General features: G+C 44.7%; 1 protein-coding gene across 1 annotated transcript in view; it reads right to left on the bottom strand.

Annotated features, from left to right (window-relative positions):
• The window catches only part of PPM1E (protein phosphatase, Mg2+/Mn2+ dependent 1E), a 59034-nt gene extending 54140 nt beyond the window's left edge, over window positions 1-4894 (bottom strand). Inside the window, exon 1 of the mRNA XM_040082203.1 lies at window positions 4425-4894. Within this exon, the coding sequence (XP_039938137.1) occupies window positions 4425-4876 (452 nt within the window). The 5' untranslated portion in view covers window positions 4877-4894. The remainder of the gene's footprint in view (window positions 1-4424) is intronic.
• Window positions 4895-11381: the final 6487 nt, after the last annotated feature.

Below are 11381 nucleotides of genomic sequence, written 5' to 3' on the forward strand. Positions count from 1 at the left end.
TGTCCAACCTGGCCTTGGGCACTTCCAGGGATCCAGGGGCAGCCACAGCTTCTCTGGCACCCTGTGCCAGGGCCTCCTCTCCCTCCCAGGGAACAATTTCTTCCTGATATCTAATCCAAACCTAGATTAGACTAAATATTTGTAACATGGAGTCTAAACTGAATGTTCTCTATCCAATCTCATTAACCATAGAAAATGCTCCAGCCAGGTGCAGCCAATATCTCCTCCTGCCATTCATTGTGGGCACAGGCCAACATTATCATTTCTATTGTAAACCTCACAAAAGATGATGAAAAAAGCCCCATGTTAAAAAGGATGCAATGACTTTTTTGTTGGTTCTTGTGATTAATATTAGACATGGCAAGTAGTTAATTGTATTTCTTAAAAGGGCTTTGAGATTGCAATCAATAGAATTGATTATAAAAGACAAATTATGAAGGAGTAAAACATCACAGCCTATTTAATATGATGCTAAGGAAACCCATCCAGCATCACATATGAATTCCACCCTAAAGTGACAACAGTGCCAGCTTTCATGTGATAAGGGTTTAGAGAGCAAATTAAAAACATCTATATCTGCTCCTTAAAGGGAGAGAATTCCGTCTCTCCACTCAACAGAGATGGAGATAGCAGAAGGAACAGTTTTCAGTAGTTTACTTTATTTAAAAAAGGATTTCTGCTCATGGAAAATTACCATGATGAGTTCTTCTTTAGCTTAACATGGCAAGTTGAGGGGGAAAACCTCCATTCTCACTTACTGTCCACATTTTACATCACTCCAGTGTTAAAAGGGTGACCCTACGTTGCCTTCCTTGACTTTTTGTTGTAAGACTGTGGAAATCCATAAGTGAAACATATTTCCTCTCTTTAAGAGAAAGAAAGGATGAATTAAAAGAACTCACTTCAAACACTGCGTTTTATTGGAATCTAAGTATTCTGTGAATGTTGCACAGTATTCTGTGAAGAAATGTAAAAGGACAATGCTTAGAAATTTTTCATTTCATGTTCCAAGCCAAAGCAAAGCTTTTGCAATCCTTAAAATAATCATGTTGCCATCAGGGACTTAGTTAAGCACTAAAGATGACATAATAATAAATTTTAGTTTCATTTTACTTACCATCTTCTGCAAACTCAACTCTGGAGAAGCAGGGCTACTTTCATTTGAAAGCAAAAATGTTGTACCTCCAAAATTACTGTAAATAAACCTGAACCTAGAAATTATATCAGCTATATCTATTCCCATCAAAACTTGGGGGGAAAAAAAAAAAAAAAAAAGTGAAAAAGAAAAGCAAGAAGAACATGCAGTTGAATTTTCTAAAGTATTTCATTTTCACAGGAAAAAAAAAAAAAAAAAGTGTAGCAGCAAGAAGAGTTGTTCTTCCTGGTGACACAACTTGTAAGAGTCTGGTTGTGTCCTCTCTTGGCAAGCACAGCTTTACTGATTTGTTTTTTGGGAGGTCTTGTCAAGAGCCAGCTTTTCAAATGCGTCAGGTTTAATAAAAGTATCGGTAGGAAGAGGAAGAGACCAGAGCACAATATGTAACTTTGTTACATCGAGTTAGTAACTTCTTCCTTTAAAATGAGTCAGAAATCAGGTCTGATTCACCACGAGCAAGCGATGGGGTCTCATATTTAATGTTTTAAGGCCTTAGGATGTTTGTTTCTACATAGAAATGATGTAAATTATATATTTTTCTCTTGAATAATATGGTCTAGCTATAGCCCGAAGGTTCGTTTTGTGGTTATCAGCCAATGTTCCAAGGCAATTCCCTTTTGACTATTTTCTCCATCTAATGCACCTCCTGTTGATGGGTTTCATTCCGTGGAGGGTCACTAAGAAAACACACAGTGCCCATTTTGTGGCATTTAGACAGATATGAAGATTACATTAATCTAATTTTCCAAGCATATGTTGCCTCTACGAAAAAAAAAAACCACCAAAACACCAGGAACAGGAAACGTCAAAGGGGAATATGAGTCTTTCGGAAAATAGTAGGAAAATCTCATAAATAAGAACTCTCTGATACTGATCTACACAGTGGCAGAAAACCATGATATTTTGTCATGATTAGCAATATGTTCTCATTTCTGAAATGGTCTTACTTTCCTTCAAAGAGATCCAAAGCTCTCTGCTTAAAATAGCTGAAAAACAGCTGTTGGATTTTTCACAGCAATGGGTTTTATCTTCATGCTACATAGAATGCAAACCAATCATTTGACTAATAAATAGTTGCAGGAAACATGCCTTCAGAATAGAGTCTCCCCTGCTAATGGCAAACCAAGGAAATATTCCCTTTTATATGAGTTTTCATGGGCTTTTTTATTTAGGTTTTATTATTATTATTATTTTAACACTTTCATAACTGTTTGGCACAAGAGCATCTTTACTCATATGCATCAAGTGTCCCACCTCTGGAACCATCTGACCAGTTGAACCCTTGGCTGTAAAGGCTGAAAACATTCTGCTTTTGCCCTCTTTATAGTCTGGTCACATTTTAACTTTCTCTGGTGACTGGAGAATGAACTGAAAATACCGTACCTTACCTGAAGGATACTTTTGCATATTTGCACTTACCTCAGATTCCACCACCATCACTCAAGAAAAAGCTATTTCAGTTTAGCTCTGTCTTAGGAGTTGTTAGATCTGGCTTATAATATTTAAAAATGTTTTATTTAAGCCTTTAGGAAACTATTTTCTTACAACATAATCCCCTGCTGCCTTGATTTTGAGGTGGACCTTGGTTTTTGCCTAGAGAAGGAAGCCTGCATTGATTTCACCACAAACAAAGCCAGGGGATGCTCCATTCAGTGGCCACCCGAAGATTTATTTTGAAGGCTGAGAAAACCCAAAGAGCCACAACCTGGCAAGAGCTGCCTCTATAAAAAGATTCCTCTCAAAAGTTTGTTTTTTTTTTTTTTCCTTATTAATTTCAGCCATGAATATGAGCTTCAGAAACTGGGGAATCTGGGGTATGGGGACAGGCAGAGAGAGAAGGGGTGGGGAAGGAATACCAGTTCAAAATCATTTCATAGCTATGCTTCAAATAATACTTCCAAATCATCTGCTCCATGTCTAAAACTTTATTCCCACTAACATGACTTTGGATTTCACAAGCCCGTTTAAAAATAACCCAACAAATCACGTCCTAAATAGGTAGAAGGGACTTGCCTCTCTGCTCTCTACCACATCCTATGAATGTGCTGCTGTATTCCAGAGACTTTCCGAAGGTGGCAGGGCGAGCATGTGTGAATAGGAGAGCTTTGTCCTCTGCAGCTATCATTGTGCTGTCCCTATCGTCCACAAACGCAGAGGGCAGATGAGAACTGGATAGAAACAGACCATGCAGTTGTAAAACCCGGTTCTTTTCTCTCTTTATTTATTTATTTCTGCGACTGAGTAACACCTCTCATTACAATTACTGGCTCAATGGCAGAAAAGCTCCCCGGTGTGCTGTGCAGATTTTCACAGCTTCATTTGTCTCCTCCTGTGGCATCAGTTTAAAAAGGTTCCTAAAGAATTGCCACTAACAACCGTTTCTATTTCGAGCCTTCAAAGCCGAAGCTGAGCACAATACAAGGCACTGGTAACTGATCTTTAGGTTTCAGTCCACAGACTTTCCACACTGGGAATAGATCCCATCTGTTTCCTCTTTATGCACCAGCCTTTAGAAAGCACAGATCTGGAAACTGCCTCCGTACAGAACCGAGTATAGCCGGCTTTCCCCAGCTGACGGCAGAAAAATCCCCATGATTATGGATAGCTTTCTCCCAAGGCTTTATACTCCTCTTTTCTCCCCGGTCTGTGAATACACGGTGTGGTTTTCTCCATGTGCGGTGGTTTTGGGGTTTTTTTGGAAGGATGAAGGGGATGGACCGCCTCTCTTTCCTTGCCCCTTCTTCTTTCCCCTTCTTGGCAGAGGTTTCCCCATTTACCAACCCTCACAGGGGGAACATTTCAATTTCAAACCCCAGCACAACCAACCCCAGGCAAACCCCCTTTCTCGCTTTGGCACCAGAGCGTGAGACATTTCCCCCATCGCTCTCTCTCTCTCCCCAGCAAGCTGCTCTCCAGATGGATGCTCGTGGCTCTCCCCCGTCTCTTCCCTTCGCCTGTCCCGGCCAGAGGCAAGCAGAGGGCACAGAGCAGAGGATTCCTTGGGGCAGGGGCACAGTGCAGGACGCTGTGACCCCGGGATGCTCAGCACCACCGAAGTCCTGAACTCTTTTGCCTCGGGGATCCCCGCTGTCCTCTCTTCCCTCCCTCAGCCCCACACTGGGGGGGTGTCCCTCAGCCTCACATGGGGAAGTCCCTCAGCCTCACATGGGGAAGTCCCTCAGCCTCACACAGGAGGGTCCCCTCAGCCTCACACACGGGGGTCCCTCAGCCCCGCGCCCTGCCCCGCTCCCCTCAGCCCGGCACTCACTACTTGTAGAGCTGCTGCAGGCAGAGGTCCAGGCACTCGCCCTCCACCTCCTCCTCCGTGATGTACTCCGAGAGCGGCCGGGGCAGCGAGGGCAGCGGCGGGGGCGGCGGCGGCGGGGCGGGCGGCTGAGGGTCGCCGGCGTCGCCCTCGCCGCCTTCTCCTTCCTCCGCCTCGGCGGCCGCTCCCGCTTCTCCCTCTGCCCCGGGCTCCTCGTCAGCGTCGCCCGCGGCTTCGGCAGCGGGAGGGGGGGCCGCCGGCTCCGGCTCTGGCTCCGGCTCGGGCTCGGGCTCCGGCTCGGGCTCCGGCTCCGGCTCCGGCTCGGGCTCCGGCTCGGGCTCCGGCTCTGCCCCGAAAGGCCCGCGGAACTCGCCCAGGAACAGCTCGAGGAAGCGGCGGTAGGTCTTCTCCTCCGCGCTGCCGCCGCCGCCGCTGCCCGAGCCGCCCGCGGCCATCGCTTCGCATTCCCGGCCGCCCGCCGGCGGATCAGCACTGCGCCCGCAGAGAGCTCCCTGCCCGCCGCCTCCTCCTCCTCCTCCTCCTCCTCCTCCTCCTGCCTCCCTCCCGCCCGCCGCCTGCGCGCGCGCTCCCGAGCCGGGCCCGCGGGGCCGCGCACGCCGCGGGGGGCGCGGGGAGGGGAGCGGGGGGCGCGCCCGGGCGTCGGGAGCGCGCGCGGCGCTGAGGGGGGCCCGGCGGGGTCCGGCGGCCGCTCTCGGGGGCGGCTCGGGCCGCGGCGCTGGCGGGGGAGCCGGGGAGCGGCGGCAGCCGCGCCGCTGTGATGAGTCATGCCGAGGCAGCCAGACGCGTAGGTTCCTCGCAGGAGCCCGGAGGAAACCTGAGCGCACATCGCCTGTTACCTAATCCCTGCCTCCTTCGGGGCTTCCCTGGAGCTTCCGCCGCCGCCGCCGGCGCCTCCGAGGGCGGCAGCGCGGGGCGGCCTGGGCTCACCCCGCCCTGAGGGGACGCCGCTGTCCCGCCGAGCCGCGGCCCGGGATTAGCCTCGGAGAGAGGGTTTGGACGTCGGAGCGTGTTTGCGTGAGGGGAACTTGCCGTGAGAAAGGAAAAGGGTAGGTTTAGTTTAGGTGTTGGGAAGGAATTCTTCGCTGTGAGGGTGGTGAGGCCCCGGCAGAGGTTTGCCCGGAGAAGGTGCGGCTGCCCCATGCCTGGAAGTGTCCAAGGATGGAGCTCTGAAAGCCCAGGTTCAGTGGAAAGTGTTGGAAGAGACGATCTTTAAGCTCCCTTCCAACCCAAACCGTCTCACGATCCTATGATAAATTACACATTACACAGTATCTACTCTTTCCGTGTTCTGGCAAAGGAGAATTTGTGAGAAGCTGAAGATGCTACACCAACCAAAACTTAAAAGATAACCTGTCAGTGGGAGATAAACTGTAGTGAAATTCTCTTGCTGTCTAATAAATGTCTTTCATTTGTGAAAGGCATTTTGGCTTGTTTTATTCATTGCTGCTGGGAAGCTATTTTCAGAGATATCAGGTCCATAAATACCAATAATGAACAGCTATAATTGCCACACGTTTAAAATAGCTTGTACACATGGGAGGGAACGATATCCTTAAAGTCAGATATACCTTGAAAAATGGCCAAATCACAAGCTTCATATGCAAAAAGATCCTCAAATTTTTATGTATTGTAACAAGGACAGTATCTTGCTGAAACCTGTTGTTCTCTGCATTGTAGCAATTACCTCTGCATGTCAGGTGCTCCTGTAAATCTGCCCTCTGTTTGATGAATTATTTAGAGCCAAACTAATTTTAGAATATTTCCGGCAACTGCATTGACTGATCATATTGCAATCTTGTGAGTATGTTAAAGCCCTGAGAGTTAAAAATGTGATTGTCACAGTTAGTCTTAGTCTTTCACAGCCAACAGTGACAGAAAATCCCATCGCTTGTCCTGGAAGGTTACCTCTGAGCAATATTATTTTTAATGCCATTTCTTTATTTTCAATTTATCATTTATTTAGGGAAGGCCAGGTGGGTTTGAAAGGTAAGAAACATTGGAGGGTAAAAACCATTGCAGTTTTTTTTGAGCAGAGAGCTCCAAGTTGCAGCTGAGGATGTCATTGCTGGATTTTGTTCTTTATTTATTTTTTTTTTTATGTTTGTGTGTTCTGCATCATCAGTGAGTCACAAGCCCCGGGAGGATGTATATCAATGCAAGTATCACAAAGCAGTTTTCACTTCATGATCAGTTGTTTTTCACTCAGAATCCAGAGGCAGTTGGAGTTTCCAAGAAACTATAATCCAGATAATCTTCATATAATGTGATCTGAATTATAAAAATTCCTATTATTGCAATGTCTTAGGGAAGTCACAGCTAATTCAATGAGATGAAAGATCAGCTTCATGTTTTTTGGCAAACAGCAATTAAAACTATCTAAGAAGAGATTCAAAAGCATTTAGACAGCCTTTTCCTAAAATTTTTTGTAATTTTATATATATTTTTAGTTATTTCAAGCAGCACAGAAGAGTATCTGGGAGTAATACCTACTCTGCTTCATGTTGAAATGTTAAAGCTACCAGATGTCCTTGATTCATCTTGGCAGTCCCCATGTGCTTTTCATCATTTGTCTCGTGGCAGAAGACACTAATTAAAATGAAATAGAGTAGAACTCCACGCTCAGGACAATTTTTGTCAACTTTTGGCACTACGGTCAAGCCGGGATTGTTTCGCTCTGGCATTAACCAGAGAGCTGATGGCTCCAAGCCACGCCAGCACTTGTTTCTGAGAGGGAAAGGTGGAAAACCGTTCCCATGAAGCTGGAACACGGAGCATACGGCCGCTGTGGGCAGTGTGCCTGAGCCAGGTCGGCCAATTCCCCCAGAAGGAGCCACCCAGCTCCTCGGTGCTGCCCAGGAAAGGGAGCTGGGAGCACCCGCTGATCCCTCGGAGCCTGTGCTCGGTGCTCTTACGAAATGTTCGGGGCGTTCAGGAACTCTGGGAGCTAAATTTAGAGTGCCTGGCTGTGCTCTGGATGTCGTTGGGTGGATGGTTCCTATGGGATGAGGGGAGGTGGATGGAATAAACTCAAAATTCACAACATTCTGAGCCCATTGGAAATCTTATGGAGAATAAGCCTTGCACTTGATGTGAGAAGGAAACGCAGGCGTTTGTATCCTTTTCAGCTCAATCATGTTGCTTTTTGTTTTTAAAAAAAGGAACATTTTACAGTATTGTTTTGGAAGAAATCTGTTTTATTTTAGCCTTGAAATGATGCCTTCCTCTTTCTAATTTGCTGTTGAGAAGTAAGCAGGGTTTGAACAGGCCTCAGGGAGGTGACCTGAATTGTATGGAGGGCAAAAAGGAGTGCTTTTTAATTCTTTGTAACCTCTGGAAGTGACTCCTGTGGGCTGACAAACAGAAGACAGGTAGGGTCATGAGGAATGCTTTGACAATACTTAACATAGCTGTGATACATGATCTGATACCATACAAATGAGTTTAATGGCAAAAATCCAATGGTAAATGCCTCTTTAAAGTAGGGCTTCTTTCTTTAAAAAGTAGGGCTTTTACAGTAAACCTGAATTAATCTTAGCAGCTATATTCAGTTTTAATAATTCCAGTTGCTTAAGAGTAAAGAGAGCAAGAATTTGTGAGGAATACAGCATGGAGATTCTTGTTGACAGAGTCAACATCCATCAAACTGCAGCTCATTTTCTTAGCTTCAGTCTGGTCAACTGCAGCTTTAAAAAGCTGAGCAACTTCTGTCACCACAGTTTTACTGGCTTCTTGACCATAATCAGGATTTTTTGGGGGGTCTTCCTAAACACCAAAGTAATTCTCTCTTTTTCTTTCTCGTCTTTTTTTTTTTTTTTTTTTTTTTTTTTTTAAGTTTTTGAGGTCAAGTCAGCTTTTCCAGATTAATAGTCAAAGATTATTCTGAAATATCCCCATCCATTGCAAAACACGGCATTTCAGGCCTGAATCCCACTTCCAGCTGTCATGGAAATTTCCAGTCCCATCCCAAAGGAAAATTCCATTTTCAGCTTTCCATTCAGACCCCTGTTTAGGAAAGGCTGTGCTTTGAATTAGTGTCACCCTCAAATCCCATTGATGCAGCTCATTCAAACTTCTTTCAACAATCTGAAACCCCATGATTTAGCCACAGAAACTTGTGTTCATTTCACAAATTAATGAATGAATGGCTTTTAAAGACATAGATTTATGTGGTGTAACACATTTACTATCAAAAGTGTAGTAAGCAGTAAGTTTATCTAGTAAAAAGAAGAAGTGCTACAATCTCGTATTGACACTCTGCACTTCACAGACATTATTTTCTTTCTAAGGAGACAACTTGTTCTTTAGCCCAGAGCATTTTAATTTAGTAACATATATGATACAAAAAGAATTACTAAGTGTGTGTAGTTGTAACCGTGTTGCTAAAATTGCAGCGGTTCACGCTAAATAAATTAAGAGTATTAGAGGGATATGTGTCAGAAATTTAAACCTCCAAACTAAGGGAAACTGAGCAAGTATTCAAACAGTGTATTTGTGGCCTTTGAGAAAAACATCCAGACCCAATTAGAACCATTTCTTGAGGTCTGTGGAGTTTCTTTTTTACTTTCCTATATATAAAATATTTTAAACATTCCCCCTTTTCATTGTTTGAAACCGAAATGTGATTTATTATTTTTTTTAATATCCCAATGCTTCTTTGTCTCCGTTTAAATCAATGGCAAGTGATTCTTGTAATAAAATAGAGCAGTATTAGCTATAATTCTTGAAGGATGATTTAGTAAAATACAGACTTTTCAATGCATTTTTTTGGCGCATAATCTAACATTTTTACTGCTCGTGTAATGATGGAACTATTGGTTTTAATGCCATTTATTAGTTCAATAGATGGAGTTCAAATTGTGTAGAGCTCAGGCTCTCTAATAGATAGATAGTGGATGTTGTAGGAATATTTCTTGCTTGTGGGAAGCAAGACAGGAGCTGACAGTTTAACAGTGGGTGCATTTGTGGGTGAAATTCAGTACTGGGAAAGGGGCCAGTTCCCGGTGATTTCATTCTTCAGGAGAGAACATTAATGCAGGCATCTTGCTGCAGCCAAGGGAAGCCAGCTCCCCTGACCCTAATCATCCCAAACGAGCGCATGGCCGGGAGCCACGAGACACCGAGTGCCCGGCCCGGGGAGCAGCAGGGGGAAGCCCGGAGCAGGGAGCAGCTGGCACCGGCTCCTGGAGCCGAGGGGCTGCGGAGGAGGAGGAGAGCTGGCCAGGCTGCTCCCGGCCACTGCCAGCGCCACATTCCCCTGCAGCCAGGCTCCCTGCGGAGCTCTTAGCACGGCCCTGCTGCTTCGGGAACACAGGCTGACCCCCCGCTTCCCATCCTCTTAAAAAACTGCCATTTCCCTTCCGTAATATTTGTGTTCCTGCCGTGTCAGCGCTCTGTTTATTCCGTTCCTCTCAAGGATAAGAAAGCATCAAACCACGCTTCTAAACTCACCACAGATATTTCACCTAGAATTAACACGTCTTAAAACAGTAAAACCCATCTTAATGTGCCTTTCTAAAGAATTATTATCCTGAGCATGGTAAAGACAGTCTCTTTGGAGAAGCTGGAGCACAATGACTTGCCCTTCCAACTTTCCTATCTTTTATTCAGGACAAGGGTGGAGTTCAAAAAGCAGGCAGTGAGGATCACACCTTTGCTGTTAATTCATTAAATACCTGAGAATAAATCTGATCCTAAATTTAGTCTGCCTGTAAAGTAACTAAAGGAACAGTAACTGAAATGGAACAGGAAAATGGTTGTTATATTTTAAATTTATTTTTTCGGCTCTGTATTGAGCACTCCGGTTAGTGGCGAAATCTCCCTTCCACACGAATCAATCACTTTGTGACTGGCTTCAATAGGAGATTGATTTCCTACCTTAAACCTTGGCTACACCTTTGTACCTCCAGTTAAGTTATTTCTTCTCCATGTTTTCTTAAATTTACTCTACTTAGAGGCTCGCTGGTTCCTAAGTATTTCATAATGGAAAAGGTGCAGAACACATCAAATCAGGAACAAATAAATTGTTATTTTCCCTGTCCAAACTAAAGAGTTTCAAAGCAGGACTCAGGGCTTGAGAATTCTCCTGTGACCGCAGTGTTTGCCTGTTGCCAAGGCCTGTGGTGGGATGTGGATTCTTGTTGTGGTGACAAAATAAGTTCCTCCACCACAAGTAAATATCGTCCCCACAAAACGGAATAATTTCAAACTCAGCATGACAGTTAAAGCCCTTGGTTTTCAGCAAACTGGGGCTTAAACAGCAGATCAAACAACCCATTTTCTTTTTGATGCAGTGCCATGAGGTTGGCTACCTAGAATCTTACTTTTTGTGCAGTAATAAAATCCTCTTCTGCCCCTCGCTGTTGGGCACTGACGCTGTGACGTGCATGAGAATTCCAGGCACATATGGGAAAAAATCCACTTGCCATGGAAGATTTACTGGTGAGGCAACGGTCAATTTTTTTTTCTTTCTCTGCAATTCTGAGCCTGGAACAGCTTCCTTGTCTCCAGCAGATGAGAACGAAATCTGGCTCATTTAATCTAATTTTGTCTCCGCCAACAGATCCTTCTCTCAGTTCTGGTCTGCAGAGCTGATTTTTATAATAGCTTCAATAGGGAAAAAAGAGAGAAAAAAATGTAAAAATCTCAGCATAGAGAGTCTCCAATGTTTCCTCTGGACATTTTGCATCTCCCACTGTTAACCAGTAACTGTGCATCTTTTTTATTTGAATAATGATGCCCATAACACTGGAAGCTCTAACGTTTACTCAGCCAAGACCATTTATCTTGTTATAACAGGATCAGCATCTCAGCTGGGGCTTCTGGATGCTACTCTACTACAAACAAAATTAAAACCACCAGTCAGCTGAAATTAATAGTATATGGGAGCCACACTGTTACTCTGCTCACACGCGGAAGGACGTGTGGAGGGTGTTAAATCCC

The sequence above is a fragment of the Hirundo rustica genome, chromosome 19, assembly GCF_015227805.2.
Source record: "Hirundo rustica isolate bHirRus1 chromosome 19, bHirRus1.pri.v3, whole genome shotgun sequence".
Lineage (NCBI taxonomy): Eukaryota > Metazoa > Chordata > Aves > Passeriformes > Hirundinidae > Hirundo > Hirundo rustica.